General features: G+C 48.6%; 2 protein-coding genes across 4 annotated transcripts in view; one reads left to right on the top strand and one right to left on the bottom strand.

Annotated features, from left to right (window-relative positions):
* The first annotated feature begins 1,725 nt into the window (after positions 1-1,725).
* Positions 1,726-22,766, top strand: FRMD7 (FERM domain containing 7). Of its 3 annotated transcripts, none has more exons than XM_064669992.1 (13): positions 1,726-3,160; positions 3,612-6,374; positions 10,769-10,873; positions 11,259-11,301; positions 12,637-12,670; positions 13,338-13,435; positions 13,562-13,676; positions 13,875-14,022; positions 15,155-15,250; positions 15,533-15,696; positions 15,925-15,993; positions 16,091-16,166; positions 16,287-22,766. In XM_064669992.1, exons 2-13 carry the CDS (start codon positions 6,318-6,320, stop codon positions 17,316-17,318), a joined length of 2,037 nt encoding a protein of 678 aa, XP_064526062.1. In that variant the 5' UTR covers positions 1,726-3,160; positions 3,612-6,317; the 3' UTR covers positions 17,319-22,766. The 3 variants fall into 3 exon arrangements, with proteins under 3 accessions (XP_064526062.1, XP_064526061.1, XP_064526063.1); XM_064669991.1 differs by having other exon boundaries at positions 12,592-12,670; XM_064669993.1 differs by lacking the exon at positions 15,925-15,993 and having other exon boundaries at positions 12,592-12,670.
* The window catches only part of STK26 (serine/threonine kinase 26), a 28,786-nt gene continuing 26,847 nt past the window's right edge, over positions 21,290-23,228 (bottom strand). Inside the window, exon 12 of the mRNA XM_064669994.1 lies at positions 21,290-23,226. Coding sequence (XP_064526064.1) covers positions 23,202-23,226 — 25 coding nt within the window. The 3' untranslated portion in view covers positions 21,290-23,201. The remainder of the gene's footprint in view (positions 23,227-23,228) is intronic.

The following is a 23,228-nucleotide window of genomic DNA, read 5'->3' as shown; positions in this document are numbered from 1 at the left end:
ACATGCATTGCTTTGCCTAGATGTAATCAAGGCTTACTCAACCAGACTTAGTTGTCTTGAGCCAAGAGGGAAACCACATCTGTGGTGAAAATAAGCAATATAGTTCATTAGAACTCCATCCTTTCCACTAGGATTCAGCCTCTTCACCAGGCATTGCAGACTCGATTTGGCAGCTTCCTTAGACAAAGCCATTGGCTGTAGGATCTCTTCTGATGCTCAGCAAAGGTTTTCACCATCCTGGTCTCTAATTCTCTTCTGATGGGTTGCTGCTGCTTCTTCTGGTCTCATAGCTCTCTGTTGCCAGGGCTGCATGAGCAGACGAGCAGGGCACTGTCCACCTGCCAGGCAGATTTCTGTGCTGTGGTTCATGGGCTCCATGATTTTTCTGCTGAGGCACAATCTAGGACAGATCTGCTGGTGAGTCATGGAAAGCCTCATGGTGGATGGGTTTGTCCTGCTGACAGCACTCACAAGGAGCAGGAGCCCGGGCATCCAAAGGACTGCAGGAGTACAGGTGAGAGCTCACAATGCTTTTACCCTGTTGGTGTGGGATGTGTGTGAGTGGCCCGGGAACAACTTGTGTGAAACAAATCAAGGACAGCGTGGACCGACCTGTGCTGTGTTAGTGCTGTACAGAGCTGGTGAGGTGCATCTCCCCAGCTGGAAATCCCTGAGTGCTATGAGATGCCCAAATCCTTGGAGGTATCAGCGCTCCTTTGACTCGATACATTCCTGAGGCTTTACTTTTCTGTGTAAATTGCTTTCCTATGTCTTCAAAGTGACCTGTTTGAATTAAACATCACAGAGTGCTTTTCTTATAGCTGTGCCAGCAACAGAGTGCCACTGGCATATTAAAAATGAGATAATGTGGTCTGGATATCAGGAGTCGGGGCTGGTATTTAGTTTCTTGTACAGCTTATGCTGTCATTTGCATTTGCTTGTAGCAAGCTGCCTTCTGCAGTGCCTGGCAATAGCTTCTAGACAGCATATAAAATCTGAAAAAGGAAGAAAAGTCAACAATGCACATGGATGCACCCTGGAATGTGTGATTGCTGGACTGAGCTGCTCATCCCTGCACGCTGAATCCTTTCCTGCGTTTGTCGTTGGGTACCACCAACACCACGAGAGGGAGTGTGGAAGCAACGAGTGGTTCATCCTGGCAATGGTCTGGCTTAGAGTAGGGCTCTTCTCTGGCCCCGGGAGTCAAACACGATTCAGTACAGGCTGAAAACAGAACAGAAATGGAAATAAATTTGTATTTCAGGGCTTTGTTAGCGTGGTGTGAGAATATTTTAAGAGGGTGCCAAAGAAAGTTTTGCACTTAGGGTTAATTTGTCTCAGGTGTCTGGGATTGCAATTGTGCTTTGGGTCTTTTTTGCATAATCAAGATTATTTGGGATTTTCTACTCCGCTGTGGCAGGCAGGTAAAAAGAGCCATTTAACTCAGCTGCTGAAGCTGAAATAAAAATACAATCACAAGAATAAGACTGATGATTCCACGAATCCTTGAGAATCAGAAACTTACTAAAAAACAAATTAAAAAAAAAAAAGGCAAGTCAGGCAATTGTCTTTTAATTTGGCTTAGTGCTTAAACTCAGTTAAACCTATTTAGTTTGTTATTATTACAGTTGGGTCCAGCAGCCGAACTGGCATTCGGGGTCACGCTCAGCTGGTTTTCCTGGAGCACTTGCCCACAGGAGAGCAGCCTGTGCACAGCAGAACTGCTCCCCAGCCCCGTCCTGTTTGTCTGGTGATCCTCACCGCCTCAACACTGATGCAAATAATCTGTATAGCTGGTGTATTATTGTGTCATCACCTGCACTGGAACCACCTGGTCTGACACAGTCAGATGATGCAATTCTTCTTTAAACCTGCCTTAATTTCCAGTCTAAGGCCAGGGGTGTTCACCTTTCCTCCTCTCTGTTCACTCACAGCTCTCCCCTCCTTGTCAGTCTCACTTGCAGACAAGTTGTTAAAACTGATGGACACCAGGGTGTCCGTGGGGCTGCTTTTAGGGAATTGTATTTGTGATGTTGCATTGCCCCAAGCTCGAGTAGAGCCCTCAGTGGGAACGGTAGAGAGGTAGGACTGGGGCAAACTGGGAAGGAAAACGCTGCTGTATAATGTCTCAAGATGCTGGTCAGAGAATTCTTATCCTGCAGTTGGAGGCTAATGGGCAAAACCCACTTAAAGACAAAAGAAAAAATGCAATCATTTCCATTTTCCCAGCAATTACTTATGAGTAATGAGTTTCAGCACAGTGATGTCAGATTATTTAGCCGATGGTTGGCAAGCAAAATTTGATAGAAATGCAAATGTATCATTGTTTATTATGTTCAGTAAATAGAATGGTTCTGGGGCAGAAGTTTTAGAAGGGCAAGTGAGCTCTAACTGTTGAGATATATTAAAGATATAATGTGACTTGTGAAGTACATGAGAAATTACAGTCATTGTTAAAGGTTTAAAGGGAGGACTGTGTGCCTGGACTGTCCCTAACACGGGTGTGGGTCATCCCTGGCTCTTCAGCCCGCTCTGGTATTTCTCCTGTCTCACGGTTTAAGGGTCTTTCCTAGGACCCAACTCAGACCTTTCCTGCAATTTCCAGCAATTTCTCTGTTTTCCCCAGAGTTTGGGAACACAGCTGATCCATTCTCCTGGAGTGGCCCTGCGTCAATCAGATGATTGTTTTTCCCTCTTTCTTCTCTTTTTAAGCCAAACAAACTCGGTTCTTTCAGGCTTTGTTTTTTGAAAATACCTTTTTGGGGGTGTATTTTATAAAAAATTTAAAGCAACCAGTGTGTAGGCCAGGACCCGAGCTGAGAGCCAGGACCCCATTCCTTCTGGTGTGGCAGCAGGAATGTGGCAGGTACCCTATCCTGGATAGAAATTTCCGCTTGCAGTATTGGTGCCATGCCTTGGATTCATTAACCAGCTGGTGACATTCTGTTGTGTACCTAGGGCTGCTCAGAAGGACTTTGGCTGTGCCTGAGCCTGCTCCCAGCAACACAGGAAAAGAGCTGTTTTGGTCCCTGGCCCTGCAGCTGGGAGAGTCATGGCTGGGTGAGAAGGGAATGTGGACATTCTCCTGGCAGCTTTGGCTGAGGAAGAGGAGGAGCAATGTGGTTATAGGAAAAGTCACAACAGACCAAAGTCCACTGAGGTGAGTCCTGTCTCTGGCATTTTGAGTGTGCACTTCTGCTCAGCAATGAGCTGGGTGTGGGTTCTTGCCTTTTGGACTATGGTGTTTAAAGTCCCATGGCAGATTTCTATTCTGTGACTTTATCTATCTGTCTTCCTTTCCTTTCCTCTAAACCCAATTTGAAGACAAACATGACAGAGCCCAAGGGACAGCAGCACACAGTGCTGTGGACACAGTGATGGAGGGGGAGCATCTTGTGTCAAATTCTGCCAAAGTTTGCTCTCTCAGAACCTGCTCCTCTCTTGGGAGTAACTTTGGGAGGGACTAGGAGGTCTGGGGTATTTTGTTGCCCATCACTAGGGCCCCCTGGGAGGATGGTGGCTGAACTTGCTGCCCAGTGCAAGTGGCTCACTGTTTTGGGAGGCTCTGCAGGGTGTAGCCACAGTGCTCAGCTCTCTGTCATATCCTGCAGACTGCTTCTGCTCCAGCACCAACAGGGGAGCAAAGGACCAAACCCTGAACACCTCTGTATTCTCCTTGGAAAAGGGACAACAGGTTTTGGGAGGAAGGAGACTTCTTGCTCTGTTCATCCAGCAAGCTCCAGGGTACTTGAGAAGCTAAAGAAGGCACTGAGTCAATGCAACACCATCCAGCCCAATACGGGGTAAGATACACTCGGTGGACTGAAGTCCTCCCTGAATGCAGGATGGTGGTAGGAGGGTCCAGAGTACTTAAAATCAAAGGCTGAGCTGGCTGAGCAAGCAGCCCTGGGGCAGAACTCTCTCCAACATGGTGCTGCTCAGACCCCACCACATTCCAGTGCTGCTGCCCAGGGTCCCCTCCCTGTCTGCTGCTACAGCTGCACTCCCACCTCACCCTTTCTTCCCTTTCCCACACCATTTGCCCATTATTCCCCACCCCTGCAGATAAGGGGGACATACTTACCAGGCTGGAGGCCCTGACTCAGCCAGGATTGCTCCTCCTGGGGTGCTGGTGCTCTCCATGTGTGCTGCTCTGGCTGCCCCAAAGTCACCTCCAGAAGAAGGAGGTGAGTGGGGGTGAAATAGGTTTCTCATCTGCTCATGCAGGGGATCTCCTCTGCTTACAGCAACATTCTCCATGTCCCCAGAAAGCCTTGCTTGTCCCATGTCTCTTCTGGCTGTCCTTTACTCTTCTACCCCCCAAAAAGTCCTCGTTTACCTCTGTTGGCTCCATGCTGTCTGTGTGGATGACTCTATAGGGTGGCTGGAGGCCCTGGCTGACCCAACAGCCTCCTTCCTTCGTGCCAGGGTAGTGAAATAAACCCACAACTCGACTGGCCAGTGCCCAGCTTCTAATAGCATCCATAGAGCCCAGGTTCCATGCCCCTGGCATGCCAGGAAAGCCCGTAGCAGGGAGGGTTGGCTTCTTCTGGGGTTTGGGGGCTCTCCATCACACCCAACTACATCCTTCCTGCCAGAGCAGTGCCCCTGCTGTGTTCCCAGTGCGGCTGTGGCAGAGCTGTGCCCGTGATGTGAGAGCTGCTCACGGGAGAGCTGCTCCTCTCCTCGGTGCCCGTCAATTTTTTGACAGCAGAAACATTTCAAACTGCAGAGGGAAAGTGCACTCAGCCCCCCCAGATGGTTTGTACGTGACACTGCCCTCCTCCTGTGACACAAAGAGCTGACCCCGGGGCCACGGGCAGCGCTGGAAATTTGGTCCGTGACGCGGCGCCGGGACACAGGGCAGAGCCATCCCCTCCCAGCACTGGAGGATGACGGGCTCGGCTGCTTTGTGGGGCAGCTTCGCATGGAAAAGCATATTGGCTTTAACTTTCAGGCTTCTTTTTGTCCTGGTTAGTAGAAGACTAATGAATTTTTCTGTAGCTAAAAACCTCTGTGTTCTTCCTCTCTGCACCCCAGATGACAAGCTACATGTATGCCCTGACAGCCTCTGTCCTAACATCCCCAGGAATATTTGGGAAGTGTAAGAGAGGCCACGGCAAATGGCCTGGAGTGACTTAAAGTGGATGTTTCGGTGGAAACTGGGGAAGGAGCAACAAGCAAAATCTCTGCAGCACTAAATGTGGCTTTTTCGGTTGCTGAGATGTGTTTCTATCTCTCCAGGTCCCACAGGGTAACATGGCTGTGACTTTTTCCAGCAGCAGCACCAATAGTAATCCCCTATGACAGCCCAGGGCCTGCCTTTGGCACTGCTCAGTGCATTTATTTCTGCAAGTGGGGACTCCTGCTCAAATGCTGCCCTCACCTGAGTGCTCAGTGAGGGCCAGAGAGGTCAGACAGGACATTGCAGCCCCCACAGCAGCTGGGGCAGAGAAGCAGCACAAGTGCAAGCTCCAGGCACCCACCACGCCGTGGGGAGGCTGCCCCTGGCAGCCTGGGCTGAGCCCAGGGGTCCGAGGGTGGGCAGCCAGCTCTGGCACTCGGAGGATGAGCTACTTGGTGGGCACATGGGCTTTTCAGGTGTGGAACAGGAACCACACTGTCTCAGAGGCTTGTGAGACTTCACTAAGCTGCTAAACCATGGTGAAAACTGGAAATTAGGAGCAGATTTTCTTCTACCTCCCCAGGAAGGACTCAAAACTGGTTTCAAGTTCAGTTGGAAGCATTTCCCAGTCTCTGGTGAAGTATGTCAGCCCATTCACACATTGCTGGTGGACAGGACCTGATCTGCCCACCTCATGGAGCCAGCACAGCTGCCAGCCAGCTGTTCTCCCAGTGTACCTTAACCGGGGCAGAGAAAAGGTGATACTACTTCTTGGTGACTTTGGCAACAGACACTCAGTCTTCTTCCATGATCCTGGGGCACAAATCGTGGGCTCGCTTTGGCCTTACATTGCTCACCACCAGCTGTAGAAGCTCAGTGTTTATCTCAGCCCCATTACTGCCAATCTTCCTCCTATTACTACACCCACAATTCACAGCCAGAAAACATCCTTTATTGCAGTGGTGATATTTAAACCGGGGGAGGTATCAGTATGTTTGGGTTTTTTTAAACTGTTTTTAGGCAGTGTCTGTTCCTTTGCTCCAGCCTCTGCTCCACATCTGTGACTGCAGCCTTCTCCATCCAGCTGAGAGGGAAATTATGTGTGCAAGAGGAGTCAGGGCTCCCTTGCCGGCACACTGCTCACATCACTAGGACTGCCACCCCTGCTGCACGCTCAGCCACATGCTCGAGGATGCTGCACCTGAAAGTCCAGTTTCTGGATGACTCCCAGAAGATCTTTGTAGTTGATGTAAGTGGATATCGTATTTTTATTATTTTTTTTGGTGTTAGTTATTGAAGTTGTTATGTTCAGTTATTGCTGCTCTGAAGGATTGCGTGGTCTGTGATAGCTTTGGGTTTTCAGCTTAAAAAAAACAAACAACAACCACCAAACAAACAAACCAACCTCGTATTCAAAACCAGAGGTTATAGTACTAATTGCTAAGTGTCTTTGAACATCAACACACTCCTGTTATTGGCAGTATTTATACAGAAAGAGGAATGGCTTTTACTTATCTGGTGTCATCTTTAGGAAATCAGTTAATATGAAGCGATGCTCTTGACAAGTGTCAAGTTCTTTTCTCATTTATCTGGCTGCCAATATAAACATTCAGTAAGGAAGTAAAATCTGGGAACAGAACAAAAGTAGCATATTTATCCAAGTTACCCCTGGTGAGAAAAATCTGTGTGCATCTCTTCCTGGGCATTTAGTTGAAAAGAAAACTGTGTGGTTTTGTGAAAAGCTGAGGAAAAAAACCTCACTGTATCTTATTTTCTGCATGACAGCGTCTCCCACAACATATTGTGATTAATAAATCGCATTTAAGAAATACTACCTCTGAAATAGGTTTTAAATGTTAAGTATTAATAGCTATGGTGTTAGATTTATATATATTTGTGTAGATAACTGAAACTAGATGTATCTTGACTGTGTTAGAAACATCTCTTTACCAGTGTGATTGCACATTTACTGTTGGTTAGGGTTTGATAATCACAGTAGCTAAGTGAATTGGGTAATTCAAGTGGATTTGTTCTAGTACTTACCTGCATCTCCTGTGGGACCAGAGTGTTTAATATAAATTGTTTTTTTCAAGTCCTGTTACATTTCTGATACTGTCCTGTTCTGTGGTTTATAGCACAGCCTGAAAACTGCTCTCTGAGATGCATGGCTCCGTTTCTTTGAGATAGCATTTTACCCAAAAAAGGATTATAAAGCAATTCCATCCCTTAGCACAGTATGAATACTGTTTGATTTAGCCTAATTAATGTATCCTGGACCTGGAGTCAGCTTAAAAATTAGACTAGTCGTTTTAAAATGCTTTTTTTTCCCCCCACATTGATTAGATCAGGTCATAGTAAGAAACAATTTAAAGGATGCTGCTGGTACAATGTTGCTGCATTTTTTTACTTCTCTGTTTTCTTATTTGCCCAAAACAGAGCACTATAGCTCTGCACGACATGTTATTGCAGCAAATAGCTTCCATTAAAGGAACTCCTGGTCATTTCCTTTTTTAGCATGGAATGGTATTGGAAACCCCTTTTAGGCATTTCATGCATTTGCTGCTGTGTGGGTACGATAAATGAGTAGTTGAATTAGTGACTTCTCCAGGATAAAAGGACTGCTCTGGGCTAAGTTCTGAGCGGATATTTTAAGCAACTCTTCCTAAACCCCTCCTGACTTGGGAAAGCTCTTTTGAACGGTGAGTACTTCAGTATAATGGGAGGGAAAATGACAAAAGAGAGAAAACACAGTGGGCCTGATTCCCCCTCCACCTCACACTCAATGTGTGCCTCTCTACCTGCCTCACGTGGGTGTTACAGCTGCCAGCATGTGCAGCGAGGTCTCATTTCCAGTTTGCTTTGCGTGGGAATGAGTTCCTCTCCTGGTGCTGGATGCTGACCTGGGAAGGCTTCTGCCTTCATCTGCATCCTTGCTGACAACTGGGACCTGAGTTCACAGGATTTCCTTCAGCTGAGTACTGGAGGTGGTTCCCAGAATGGCACTGGGCAGGTTTGAGCCCCCAGGGGAGGGGAAGAAAGGGACCTGGCACATCTCTGGGTGTCCCCTGTTGTGCCCTCCCTGCTGAACACCCCATGACTGAGCCATGGAGCAGATGGGATCTTGCTGGGGTGCTGCCAGCCATGCCAGTGAGCCCTGTGCCTCTCACTGGGAGGGCACCAGGATCCCCTGCCCCAGTGCCTGGGGGCAGGGACAGTCACAGGTCAGCCTTTAATGTTTTTTTTGCACTGAGAAAAGATATTACAACTGCTTCCCTTCTCCCTGCCATCCCAGGTACCTAGAGCTGTGACCTGGAATGTGCTCTCACCGATATGTCACTCTCCTCTCTGGAAAGGGTTTCTACGAAGCAGCCCCAAGCCTGGGCAGCTCCCGGAGCCCTCTCTCTGCAGCACAGAAGACAAACCACGTTGCAGCCTGGGCAGACAAAGCCTGGGCATCTCTGCTGGTGGAATTTGCTACAGGGCAATATTCATCGGGAGGAAAAGAAAGAAAAGGCAAACCAAACAAGCTCAGAAAAACTAATTGCTGGGGCTGAGGGAAGGGCAAAGTCTTGTGGTCATGTGTCCCTTGTGAAGGTGGGAATTAATCAACGGGACGTGTGTAGGGTTGGAGGCATTGGAGCAAGGGCACAGGGAGGGGCAGGGCTGGTGGCTTTTGGTGGGGGGCATTGTGTGCCACCTGCAGGATGCCTGGTGGGGGGGACGTTTTTCAAGGTGGTGGGAAAAGATCACACCAAATCCCATGAGCTATTGCTCACCCCCTAAACCCTAGACTTGGGTGCAGCAGACAATGCTATGGGGAATGCTGCAAAAATGGGCTTTGCCATTGGACTGCAAGTGCTGCCAAAGCCCCTTTGGGAACCAGAGTGTGTGTGTCCCATGTGTCCCATACCTTGCTATCTGTCTCTGGATGTGCCTCTGATTTTCTGACCCTGCTTGCAGTCCCAGCTGCTTCCACCGAAGAGAGGAGGGGCAAGCACAGCCTCTTCTTTCCACCATCTTCTACTTGAAGTCACATTTAGGGTTGGAATTAGGGCAACCAGCATCACACATGACACTCCTGCCTTGCACTGCACTCCTGCAGCTCAGCACCCACCTCTCTCACCCGGTACTCTGCAGAGCTGATGCTGCTGAGCATGACTGTCCCCAGTGCTTGTGGCAGCATGGGCTGAGGCCTCAATACTCCAAAATCCAGGATGGGGCACCTGCAAGCAACACTGCAAGAGAAAGGCTCTGCTTCTAAAGCAGCCCCTGCAGCAGCAGGGCTGTGTCTCCCAGTGAGCAGGTTTTCCTGGGTTTGGGGCTGCTCCTCTCCCTGGTGCCTGCCCTGGGCAGTGCTGGGCTTGGAGGAGAGTGGGTCGCTCCCAGCAGACATTTGGTAGGTAATAACCCAGTAAGAAATGCTTGTCTCTCCTGGCTGCCTGACAAAGGCCAAGGCCTTTCATGCTAGAAAATTCTAGCTTGGAAATAAACATTTGTAATTGTTTTAATTACCCTTGTGATCCAGTAATTTCGAGGAGAACCGGGAGTGCTGCAGAGTGAATGCTGTTATTACGCTATCACTTTTCTGTAGCCTTTCAACACAGAGCCAGCAATTTCATCCCAGGAGAAGCCCTGAAAGGTGGTTATTAGTGTGCATCACCACCAGCAGCCGGGTCCCTCCCGCCCCTGCCGGGAACAGTCGCTGCCACAGGGAGCAGCCTGCCTTTCCCTCCATCACCCGAAATGCCATAATTTAGCAGCTGTCTAACCCAACCTCTCTGCTCTGGCTTGCTTTTGCAATAACCCACACTTCCTTTTGGTCTGCTTTTCACAGGCTGATGAAGGAGTAGTAGGGTATTTGTTGGTGTGGGTCACTGCCAGGTTCATTTCTGGTGCTTTCTGGAACATTTTCCGAAGTCAGGAAATGTCCTGGCTTGTTCTCCAACCGTGTCACACGCAAGGCAACAAGTGAAGCAAGGCTCCAAGTGTTTCTGTTCACTGGGAATAACTACAGGCTGGCCTCCCTTATCAGCACGTAGTGCCACTTAATTCATGTTGCTGAAGCACACGGATGACCCAGGGCCCACGGCGCAGGATCTCTGTGGGCTCCTGTTGCTGTTAATTACCATTAACCATAATAGTAGCTTGTCCCTGGCAATCTGGTCACCAGCTGTCAGGGCACATGGGCTTGCTGCACAGGTTTGAGGGCTGCTCCCGTTGGCTCTTAAGGCTCTTAATTAAGCATGTTTGCCATGGCTGTCCCTGGCTGAGGTGGATGCTCATTCTGAGGATCGCTCACTGCTTTGCCAGGGACAGAGCTGCCCAGAGAGTAATGGTTGCAAAAGGTGAGTCAAAAGCAAGATTTCTTTCCTCTTACTTTCCTTTCTGTGTTCTTTAATAAAGGAGAGAAGTGATGGTAAGGAATCTGATAAGGAATCTGATTTCCAAAAACAGGGAGTACAGCATACTGTCCTGTCCCACATGCTGAAGCCAACAGAATTTATTGAGTGAGATTTTGCTGCAGCACAATCAGGAAAGGGGTGAAAGCAGGGAGCTGAAACTTCTCCCCATCTCGCTGGAATTCCATCACGGCTGTTGTCAGCACTGACTAACCCTCTATTCTGTGCTGTGTTTGTTTGGTAGCAAAAATCCTGCGGAAAAGGGTTGTTCAACCTCACCTGCAGCCACCTCAACCTTGTGGAGAAGGAATATTTTGGGCTGGAGTTTCGCAGCCAGGCTGGGAACCAGGTGAGTACAGCTGGCAATGTGGGGTCCTGGAGCTGCAAATGCCACATCCTTGCAGCCATCAACCACATGGCTGGGGACTTGTTAGCACCTCCCTGAAATACCAGATGGAAAACTTAAATAGAAAGTTTTGCCATTATGGCAAAAAAAACCACCTGAAAATGGGAGTTAGGAGAGGAGCCACAAGCCTGTTGGCAAAGCCAACAAGCGATATCCATGGCCCACAGGGTTTATCCGTAGCCATCTGTGTGGGGCTGCCCAGTGGGACACCTGCTGCAGCAGCCAGGCTGGCCAGCATTTCTGTGTTGCATTCCAGCATGATGCTGTTGTTTTAGTTCCCCATCTCTTGTGCTGCTTATTTAGCCAGTTCTTCACTGCCTTGTTTCAGGTCTGGTTGGAACCACTAAAACCCATAACAAAGCAAGTCAAAAGTAAGTATTTCAAGAACAAAATTCTTCTAAATCACTACCAGTGACAGACTAGCATAGACACGTTCATGCGGCACTATCGCTTGGGGACGGGGTCTCTGGTTTCCAGCACTTACCTGAGCTCATTTTATAGGGTGAGGCTTGGCAGGACTGTTTGCAAGGACACTTCAGTTCACACAAAATCCTGTGGAGATACTGCTGCCTTTGCAATCTGGTATCTGCACCATTTTAGACTTGAGGTGTTAATAACTTGACAGCTTGGTGGAGGACCAGGGGTGGCTGCATGGCAGTGCTGGCAGTGTGGCAGGCAGTGCTGCTGCATGCCCTCCTTTCCCCTTTGCAGCTCCCATCAGCCCAGACCTGTGTGAGGGTGGGTTACTCTTGTGCCTCAAAGGCTCTGCGGCTCCTCCCCCGTCCCACCGAGGTGCTGCAGAGCCTGACCTGAATTCAGGCTCAGCATCCCCTGCCGTGGCCATGACTGGTGTTAACACAGTGCTCCTTTCAGCACATGCCTGTTTCCACCCCTGCAATCAACCCAAAATATTTTCCCCAAATACACAATGACCAGGAGGTGACTGAAAGCATGAGGCCACGACCCCAGTATTTGCCTTGAGGAGGCTGCAGAACCCTGTTTGCAGGAACTTCCCTGAAAGGGGAAAGCCTGATAAAGATCCTCCCCTTTCTGGGTGTACCACAAGTGGAATTATTTCATACACCAATTTCTTTTGCCATTTACCTTCTGGCCTTTCCCTCTGAGCCATTCCACAAGGTTTGGGGACAGTTGGTGCCTACATAATTGCCTCCTTCCTTCCATGCCCTTTGCCTTGGGCTTGGTTGCTTGCTCTCACTCATCCCACAAGAAACAGTTTGCCCAAACAGCCTCCTATGGAGCTGTTGCATCCCGAGTGCTTGGAGGCCTGAGTTTAACACACAGCCCCACTGATGGCAATTGCACCAGGGCATTGGCCATGCTCCAAACAAGCACCCCTGGCATTGCTCCATGGAAACCTCCTCCTGGCTGGGGTTTCCCAAATTTAAAGAATTGCTGGGGCATTTTCTCCTTAGTATTATTTAGATGTCCGAATCTCTATTTGCTTCCATAGGTAACACTGGGGACCTGGGCAGGCTATTTTTGGGGGGGGCAGGCTGGAGTCCCTGATATTCAGGGCTTTCAGCCCAGATTTGTAAGGGTCCGGATTAATTTACTCTGTAAGGGACAGCATGTGTGAAGAGAGTTGTAATTGTTCTCAATAGGCATGTAAAAGAAAACTTATGAAGGTGTTGTGTTTTAAGATCCTAAGGAGGTTCTTTTCAAATTTATGGTGAAATTTTTCCCAGTGGACCCCGGCCACCTGAGAGAAGAGCTGACCAGGTACAGCACTTGTTCTATTACTTTCTTATTGCACAGTTCCATATTTTTGCAGTTGCAAAGCATGTGTTAATTCTATATCTTTATTTCCCCCCCCAACCTGTCTGTGCACAGTGGTTATTCTAAGTATTGAAAGAGCTCCGTTCTGTACAAAAAAACCCCAGAGAGTATCTTTTCTTGATCCTCTGTTTTTAAACAAAATCCACTGGAAGGATCAGCCGTCTTAGGAGGCTGCAATTTGTTTACTGCCAAACACTTCAGCAGTTGGGCACAGTCTGACTGTTCAGTCTAGCTCCTGCCTCAAGCTGTGTCCTGAAAGAATAATTTTGTTTTTAAAAATGACATTGTTAGCTCTTACATTTTTGAGAAAGCATTGCAAACAGGAACTGAGAATAAAACTAAGACAGTGCTTCTGCAGAACGCCAGCCCCAAGAGATGCAAAGAAAACAGAAAGGAATGTTAACTCTGAAACCTACTAATGAGCATTTCAAGGGCAGGGATGTACTGGTCATGGTGGTGCCCAACTGCAGCCTTCTGCAGGGGCTGCATTCTCCTCCCGTGACCCTGAGGGTGTCCATCTTATGGGTTGACAGATGGGAACAGGCAAGGCCCTCATGGCTCAGCCCAGCACCCAGCTCCCCCCAGGGCATGCTCCTGTCCCCCTCCACAGGTACCTCTTCACCCTCCAGATCAAGAAGGACCTGGCACAGGGGCGGCTGCCCTGCAGTGACAAGAGCGCGGCGCTGCTCGTCTCCCACCTGCTGCAGTGTAAGGGCAAGCACCTGCAGGGACGGTGCCCCTTCCCCAGGGATGGGGCTATGGCTGTGGAACCAGGGGTTCCTGCTGCACTGACCCTTCACAGTCTAATCTGTGCTCTCCCCATGTTCCCCAAAGCCGAGCTGGGCGACTTCCACGAGGAGACAGACCAGCAACACCTGGCGACCCACAGGTACCTGCCCAACCAGGAGTACCTGGACAACAAGATTATGCACTACCACCGGAGACACAGGTAAGGGCTGCTGCACACTGTGGCCACCCACCCAAACCACCTGATGGATGCCTGCTGACAGGACTGTTCCCATCAGCAGGCAGGCCTGGCAAGGGGTGGTGTGATGCCAGCACGTGCACACCCAAAATGGTATTTTTTCAGCCCATTTCAGCATCTACCTTCTCATTCCTGTTTCTTCCTGTGTGTTTCTGTCTCCAGAGGGAAGACTCCGGCCGAGTCAGATGTTCAGCTGCTGGACGTGGCCAGGAAGCTGGAGATGTACGGGATTCGCCCACACCCTGCCAGCGACGGCGAGGGGACACAGATCAACCTGGCTGTGACACACATGGGGGTGCTGGTCCTGCGGGTGAGCCTGGGCTTGGGGGTGCCCTCTCCCTAGGGACAACCCCTCCAGCTGGGGGGGGTCCCTTCTCCCCTCTGTGTGCTCCAAACTCTTTGAAGTCCTTCAAGAGAGAGTATTCTCCACAGACCTCGGGTGTGGAGGGGATGCTCCATGGGGGCCCAGCCCCACCACCTGCTGTGTGCCACTGGACCTGCCCCTGCTCTGCTGGCTCCTGTCCCCACGAGCATGGTAGTGTAGGCACCACAGGTTACAGGGCTCTGTCACATGTACCTACCATGTAATCTTCCAGCTCAAATAGCCCCCTCACGTCTGTGCAATTACATAACGCTGTAATCACGGCGGAGCTGCAGAGTAAACACCACAGAGCTCCTCACGGCCGGTGCGAGGCAGCGCTCGCCTCCCACACCAGCTAATTCCAACCTGGGAACGTCTTGCCAGAGAAAAAAAAAAAAAAACCAAAACCAACCCCAATAAATCCTACCTGTGTGTCTGCTCTTTGTAATTAGCACTGCCAGACCTGCTTATTTATTCAGAGCCATGAGCACCCCTCACGCGTGATTAGGGCATCTGTGAGCCCATTAAAATCTGGGCTCTCCTAGAAAGCTGAGAGGGTCCTGGTGCCACAGTGTGGAGTAAATTCTCCTGTGACACCAGTGTTGTGTGGCTGTGCCTGAACTGGTGCACAGTGATAATAAGGGGTAAGGTAGGCTTGCAGCCTGCTTAAGGTGGGTTTAAATGCATAGGGGTGAGCTGAGCTCTGCTACGCTTCCCAGCAATAGAGAGAAGGGTCTTATTTCTTTCATGGGCTGGTTCCGCATTAACTCATGGCATTTGAGCTGGGACAGATAGGATTCCCTGCTTTGACCTCTGTGAGGTTTGTCTTGGGATCCTGGACTTTTAGAAAGAGCTTCAACGGGGAGAGTTAAGCCCTGAACTTTAATTTCCACTTGTAGAACCAACTGGTGGAGAGGAGGGTCAAACACCAAATCACAGCACCCCTTCTCCAGACCCCAGCAGCACTGAGAGCTGCACCGGAGTCTCATGCAGTGTCTTGCAAGCTCAAGTCTTGGCCCATCACATTTCTGTATTTACAGGTTGCCCTGTCCTGCTCTAACTGCTGTGTTCATCTTTGCAGGGCAATACAAAAATCAACACCTTCAACTGGTCCAAAATCCGCAAACTGAGTTTCAAAAGGAAACATTTTCTCATCAAGCTCCATGCAAATATCTCTGTAAGTACCATGCTGCAGGCAGCTGCTGGGCTCAGGAGCAAGCAGCTGTGGATGGAAGATCAGCCACACAAAGTCCCCAGTTTTGAATAAAATCCACTCCTGCTGCTCGTGGGTGATGCTGCTTCCCCTCAAATGTGGCACGTGCTGGTCTGTTCCCAGTGGTGTGATGCTGCGCTGCCCAGAGCCACTGGCAGTGCAGTGTGACCCTCTGGGGCTGAGGAGGGCAAACAGCACAGCCTGGCCCATGCCCCCAACACCGGCTTGCTTGTCTCTGGCATGCAGGAGCTGTGCAAGGACACACTGGAGTTCACTATGGCGAGCCGGGACACCTGCAAGGCTTTCTGGAAGACATGTGTGGAGTACCACGCCTTCTTCAGACTCTCTGAGGAGCCCAAGTCAAAGCCCAAAGCCCTTCTGTGCAGCAAGGGCTCCAGCTTCCGCTACAGGTAAAGTCCCAGGAGAAAAACAAACCACTGGGGCTGGGAAGGGCATGAGAGTGGCCTGAACCTTCCCTTTGTGTCAGCCCTGGCTGGATGTAAGAGGGTGATGCCTAACAGCTACTTTTGCTAGAGATACCACTGCCTCAGTCCTGCTGCACCCCCCCACCTGGGGCACAAGGACTGCCCAAGGCTGGGGCTGATGGTGCTGCTCACACCTCTCCCTCTATGCTGCAGTGGGAGGACGCAGCGGCAGCTGCTGGAGCACGGGAGGAAGGCAAAGATGAAAAGCCTCCCCTTCGAGAGGTACTGGGGGGCACGGAGGAGGGCAGTGCCTGGGAGGGGCTGGAGGGGCAGGCAGGACCCTCTTGGCCATGCACTCACCCATGTTTTTGGCCTGCAGGAAGCACTACACATCCCGCTACGACGAGAGACAGTGCCGCTCCTCCCCGGACCTCCTGACGGATGTCTCCAAGCAGGTACAGCCCCGTGGTGCCAGCAATAGGTAGTGCTGTGCCCAGGGGGTCTTGGCACCGCAGCCCCAGCTCTGGGCACTCACTGCCTCCCTGGGCACCCACCCACCCTTCTGCCCTGCCCAGGTGGAGGAGCTGCGCCTGGCCTACGGCAGCCGGGGCTCGTACCACGCCAATGGAGTGCACGCCTCCGAGCCCACCCTGGACAGCCGGCGCCGGAGCTCCACGGTGGAGGTGACATTCGCCGGTGAGCTGGAACACTCTAAGCCTGAAGCATCCTCTACCTTCCTCCCCCACTCCAGAAGCTCGTCTGCCTTCCCCCTGCTCTATGCTGAGCTGGAGATGGAGCGGGCATGGGAGCCCATGGACCTCTTTGGTGCCAGGAACCCTTTGACATCCTTCCGGCCCCACCACCAGTTCTCTGGGAACAATAAAAGCACCTCGGTGGGCAACATGCGGGAGGTGAGTGCCCGGCCACTTGTGTACATGGACGTGCCATGTCCCCTGCCCGTGGCTGCCCCGGCCCCGCAGCTCCTCTTCTACATGGACAGGGCCCCACAGCCCCCGTGCCAGACACTGGCACCTGGTGAGGATGCAGCAGGACTAGTTGGTCCATGTGGCCCCGTGGCAGCAAAACCCCCCAGGCAGAGCCCGGGTGGGACCCAGGCTGGGGAGTTTGACCATGAGGCTGTGGGCACAGCAGTGGGCAGAGGCGTGGTGGGGGAGAACAGGTCACTGGCTCGCTCCTTTGATTATGGCCTTCAGGAGCAGCCTCCCAAGCGGTCTTGGAGCCAGTCGGACATGAAAACCATGCGTTTCCCCTATGGCTCTGAGTTCAGGCCCCTGGGGCCGTGCCCTGCACTGAGCAGCCGGAAAGCAGGCGTGTTTTGGCACGTACCAGCCCAGCAAGGGCTGGCACTGGGGCCACGGCGCTCCACCGAGCGCTACCTGGGCAGCAGCACCGAGTCCAGCGACTCCGACTCGGACCTCCTGGCCGCCGACTACTGCTCCCTGTACGACCGCGTGCTGCGCTCACCCATGGCCCGGGTGCGCCTGTCCTCTGGCAGCCTCCAGCTGGATGAGGAGGATGAGGAGGTGTCCTTCGCCACCAGCGCTGCTGAAAAGACTTCCAGGGGGCCCTCCAAGTATTTCACCTAGGTGCCTGACACCGGCCAGAGGGAGCAAAAGGTGACTGCCGCTGACCCAGGACCATGGAACGGTGACACTCTTGTTTGCTTACAGCTAATGAAACATTGATGGGCTTCTGTTGTGTGCGTGCTCCAGGGTGTGTTAATGGACAGCAGGGGAGTGTTCAGAAGTATTCAACCCCTGCTGGTGTGTCTCTGCCACCATCCATGGAGGGGTCTTGCTTCAGTGAGGGGCCAGGGCTTTCCCAAAGCTCTGTTAAGACCTTGTGTCCTGTCCAAGTTGATGGGTAAGGACACAGCCCATTATGCTTTGGAGCTCAGCTGCTGGAGTCTTCACTGAGGGGGGAGGGAGAAAAAGAAAAGAGACTTCTCATGGAACAGTTTAAGCCACTGTTTTTCCCAGCTGCAGGGAAGTACACTGGTGGGAAGGGTGTTTGAGGCCCCTTTGGAGACAAGCAGGATGTTCATGGAGGTCTGCTCCAGGAGATGACTCCATGTGGACACAGCCAATGCACAGAGCCCATCTCCTTCACCTGCCTCACCTCCCTTCAACGCTGCAGGGCCCTTGAGGACAAGGGGGGTATGGGTGCTCCTGGAGCCATGGAGGAAGCAAACTGCTTTGTCTTCTCCCTTGCCAGTTTAGGGCATTATCCTTGAGAACCCTGGTATAGCAGGGCCCTGCTTAAATCTCGGGTAGAGAAGCACGTAACGGGGTCTTCTGTTTCCCCAAATCAGGCCTCAGTTAAGCAGCGCAGGGAAAAAGACCTCAGGAGGTGGTAGGAAAGGAACAGGCAGCTTCTTGGAAGCATTTTTATTACAAAAACTATTACTCTAAACCTACATGAAATAGAAATCTTGAGACTGATGACACCTCTGTAAGATTTTAGGGGAGCTCTTGATAATTTGCTTTAAAAACAACCTTGTAAGTCTTTGTAGGACATGACTGTAAGCAGAGGGACAGCCCAGAAAATCCACAGTGGAGAAACCACTGTGACCTGCTAGAATGGATTTCAGAAACAAGGAAGCTGGAACAAAAAAAGTAAGTTAAAACATAAAAAGAACTGGTCTTACGGGTACTGCTCACCCTGGGCACTGCTGTCTTTTGTTTTAGAAGGTGGAAAATAAAAATAAGTTGTTCACAATGGAGTTTTGGGTTCCTCCTTCTGCCCTGTGCCATCTGCACCCCCAGGTCACCTTGCCCTGCTCCTTGGCAGCCCTCAGTGCTCCAAGGAGCTGTTTTCCCTCTCCTGCACTGTTTGCTGGCTCGCTCTGTGCAACTGGAGAGACTTGCTGAGGTCCCTGAATGCTGCTGAAAACTGCCACATTCTTGGCTGGTTGCCCAAAGGAATGCATTAGACCAACAAGCGAGCACACTGTAAGGTTTGCTTCTGTTCCTGGTTACCCTGTGCTGAAGCTGTGAACTACAGGGATCCCTCACGCTGCTCTGGCACATATGCTGTTGGGAAAAAAAAAGGGATAATTCTTCTGGTTAGGATTGTTTCTTCCCTTTCCCAAAGCTCTGCACCTTGGAAAGAGCAAAAACCACCACTCACTCCAGAGAATAAAAATCTACATGTGCATGATGTTTTAGAAGGTTAAGAGCACCAGTGTTTCAAACAGGCTGCACACACAGCCCAGGGAGAATGTCCCTCCCAGGGATATACCCACAATCACTGCTGGCTCCTGAAAACATTTGGACACAGGTGAGGGCTGGCCCAGGTCAGCTTTACCTTGAGCATGTCCCAGAGCAGACACACAGTCCCATCAAGAGGGATCAATGCACAGCTATCCTGCTCAAACCTTCAGGAGCTGCCAGCTTTGGTGTTCAGGGCTATGCTGGGAAAACAGCATTGAGAAGGAGAAACAAGGACTTGGGAACTATTTTTGGATTTTTCCATTGACTAGAGAGCACTGGTGCACAGCGTGGCACTGTGCCTCAGCACATCCTACAGGACAGTCAACAATAGCAGAGGAACAAAGCAGCTCGTCAGCAAGTGACAGAAATTAACATCTCCAAGCTACATCCATTGCGTAAACCAGCTTTCTTGGGATTGCTAAAATTAAGGAACAATCCCAGCAAGCAGTGGCTCACATGTCGAGGAACAATTGAAACAAGCATTGAGTAAGTCCTTCTCCCTAGTCCCTGCTCAGCCCTGTTCACCCCAAAGAGACAAGCACATCTGTGTAAGTGATTGTGTTTCTTCTAAGGAAGAAAACAAGGATATAGAGAGGACATGGAAGTGGTGAAAGACAGACAGCAGTACCTGGAAAACTTAAACTGTTACAGCCCCTACACAAGGAAGTATCATAGAAGGGGAGGAGGCACAGCAGCATTACAGTGTGAAAACATTAACCTACTCAGTGCATTCAGACTGAGGTAACTGGTTTATATAAAATAGATAAAGCTGATCTTGAAATTCAGATGCACAATGTTCAGTGACTTTTTAGGCAGAGGTGTTAGGAAATAAAAAGAAGCAAAATGTACACAATATTCAAAGAACTTCACTTTGGAGAAGCACTGACAGGTTTCAGCAGAGTTACCTCATCTCTGTAGTAAGTGTTACTTCATTTATTGGAAAGACGTGAAATAAGACAAACCAGCATATATACCATTAAAACTCAGCAAAAGAGAAAAATAATTTTATTCCAGTGTTAAGTCATAAAACAGTGTGATAAGAATCAGACTTTCAACAATTGCTAAACTTTGTGCAAACACATCGAAATCTATGTATCTCCTATTCAGCTACTGACATTAGATTGAAGGCAGGAGCAGGTGTGACAACACTACACTTAATTACTGTACAGAAGCGAATAGAGGGGTCAGAGACCAAGGGCTTTAAGAGAGGTCACACTGATACAGGACTCACCAGCCAAGAACAAATACATTTCTCTATTCTGCAATTCAGACTGCTTCAGCAGCAATTCTTCTCAGCCTACAGTGGGAAGCCTCGCAAACCAAATGAGCACGAAGATGGTTCCTGCATGAATATTTTGATATATCTTTCCACTAGCTATCTGTCAGCAACAGAACACTGCTGCTTAAGTTACACAGTTCATCAATAACTAACACATGTGGGAAAAAGACAGCTTCTCTGGAACCAGCAATACAGACATCCATTCTTAGGAGTTAATTATAGTCTTAAGATGCACAGACTTTAGGAGCAGAAATGCCATATGCAGCACAATAAAAAACCTTCTTGAATGGCCTGTGCTCTGAGAGAACAAGGCTGTATTATACACGTGGCTGGGTTTTTCCCCACGCTGTCCCATGAGGTAGGTATACATCCCACCCATTTCTTAGGAAAAGAAGAGGCATCACAGTTCAGCAACTTGTTACAGTCATATTATACATAGGTCAGGTTCCAATTTCCCATGTCATTTGCTAACCCCACTTACCCAAAACTGTTCATAGAGTTGCATAGATTAAAGATCCTGTGTCAACAGGGTCAAGCTACCAGTTAAAAAATTCGTCAAGAATTCCCATCACCTCTCCCCTCGGACTCCCACATAAAAAAAACACCTTAAGGGAAGTGACATGGAAGTAAAAATGTTTTTAATTGTGAAAAATTTGTATGGAGCTCCTTAAAATGGGATTTGGGTTGAGGCTGCCGAAGTGAAAGCCGAGGGATCTGTGGCCCAGGCCTTTGTGTCCCTTCACTCCCCACGCCGAGGTCAAACGCAGTCACAGAGTTCTGACACCGCTCCCCTGTCGTCACTGCCACACATCCGTCTGAGTCACAGATCCTGGAGTCTCCTCCCTAGGAATGGAATCCCACTGACCCCTGGGTTCATTCCTGTGGTGCAGCAGCTGGCAGGTATCCTCTGGACAAGAACAGCGTGGGGGGAAGCCACACACAGCACCCCCACACCACCACGCAGGGATCACCTTTCCTGAGCTAGAACCCAGGTCTGTGAGAGCCACGTCCACACCTCTGCACAGCTGCTCAAATCCAGAATAAAACGCACAACACAACGAGCTCATCAAAGTTTACAGAACTTAAATATTTATTTTTAAACCATTTAAAACCCCCCAAAACATTGAAATAAGCTTCATCTATAAACAGATTTACAAGACTAACAACTACAGAAGCTAGAGAAGCACTACAATTTGTTTCTGTGATGCAGTTATTTTGTAAAGCTTCAGATCAACTGTATTTACAACTTTTGCTGCTTTTACATTTATAAAAATATTTATTTAATCCATAACATTATTGTTTTCAAAAACTATTTCCAGACTTTTTTCTCAGATATAAATTCTAATTGAATTTCAGTTATATAGCAGATGAAAGTTTTAAACAGAAACATTTCTTTTAAAATTAAAACAAGGAGTTAAAAGTAATTTTTTTACAGTGTAGGCACCATTGAAAATAATTGTCCTTGGCATATCTAACCACCATCTCTCACGAGTGTCCTTTATATAAAAATGATGTAATGGCAACATTTGACTGAAAATGCAGTATTTACTTGCACACCATTACTTTTTCAATATTTGGCAGATATATTTCAGATTCTTTAAAATTACTTTTGTGCAAAAACAAAATGTGCAGGTCTGAACCATAAAATAAACACACCCAGCCTTTATCAAAAATAAATTTACACCAACAGTTCCACAGCTAAGTACTGAAAAACAATCCCAGTTCAAAACTTCAGCATAATATACATACTGGGTTGAAAAAGGGAAAAAAAAAAAACAACAAAAAAAACCAACAGAAGAGATTACCCATCTAGCAGTACCATAAATATATAACTGAAAGCAACTTTATAGTCTTACCTACTTTTTATGAAAAAAAAATCACTCCGTACTGCACAGTACTACCTTTTTGTGAAAGAATATCTATAACTCAGTTATTTGCATATTAACTGGTAAATACATATTTAAAATACACTTTCAGAAAATTATAAACAAATTATGTTGATGTACTGTATTTAATGTATTTAAGAACAAAAAAAAATGTGTATAAATATCTTACAGGAGAAACAACACCACCACACAGAACGCTGGTGTTACACCGATACCTGCGTGTGAGGTATGTAACATGCGACGCTCGGCTTCTCTGGCTCCCTTCCACCCAGGCATGTGTACTCAGAGGAAAAAAATTAAATTAAGTTAAACTGGACTTCAGGTTTTGTCCATTATTGCCAAAAGCCCCACCCCCTCAACTGTATTGCTCTAAATTTTCCTACCATGATGATATAAGACTGAATTACTACTTCAAAACCTGTTCTAAAAGGTAATACACATACTGTACATCAGGATAGACCTGTTGCTACATATCACCTGCAAACTATTGACATATTGCTCTCAAATATATTTAATCATAGAGCTGCCTAAAATACTGTACCAATTCAGAATTAAAATAGATACTGTTGCAGGTTTGTTTCTCAGGGCACGATAACTATATGCTGGTTGAAGCAGGTGCTACAGCAATACCCTTGCCACTACATTACATGTTTTGAATACGCTTGTGAAAAAGCTATTTTCTCTGAAGCTTGTTAGTGATTTACAAAAGTTTAACTCATGAATATAAAAGACCTGTACAACCCCATGTACAGGAACAAAACAGCATCAAAACATACTGTACTTGCACATTCTATTAACTAAAGTAATGGTTATTTCTAAAAGCAAAACTGCACCTCAACATTTATCAGATTAAACAGGTGAAACTACAATATTAAAAGTTGTTCTTTACAAAATAATTTCCTGAAAATATAAAACCATGTGCACTGCCACAAAATAGTTGAGTAGGTTCTTTCAAATCCTCAATCACCATCAATATGTTGCAAAGATCCAAAAGGCACAAGGAGCTCATGAGCTAAGCACTGCCAAGCTTGAAGTAGTTTTGGTGGGTTTCACTGGGTCCATATGAAACAGCAGTCAATTGTGTGAAGTTTCTTAGGATGAGTCATTAACAGAAAATCT

This window comes from Pseudopipra pipra, chromosome 13 (genome assembly GCF_036250125.1).
Source record: "Pseudopipra pipra isolate bDixPip1 chromosome 13, bDixPip1.hap1, whole genome shotgun sequence".
NCBI lineage: Eukaryota > Metazoa > Chordata > Aves > Passeriformes > Pipridae > Pseudopipra > Pseudopipra pipra.
The sequence above is the reverse complement of the archived record's forward strand: the minus strand, read 5'-3'. Positions and strand labels throughout refer to the sequence as shown.

What these genes read in the sequence shown, in the direction of transcription:
- FRMD7 (XM_064669991.1), top strand. Translation starts at nt 6,318, where the DNA reads ATGCTGCACCTGAAAGTCCAGTTTCTGGATGACTCCCAGAAGATCTTT. An exon ending in CGTCTCCCACCTGCTGCAGT is followed by an intron (nt 13,436 to 13,561) that starts GTAAGGGCAAGC and finishes TGTTCCCCAAAG; the next exon opens with CCGAGCTGGGCGACTTCCAC. An exon ending in AAAAGCCTCCCCTTCGAGAG is followed by an intron (nt 15,994 to 16,090) that starts GTACTGGGGGGC and finishes TTTGGCCTGCAG; the next exon opens with GAAGCACTACACATCCCGCT.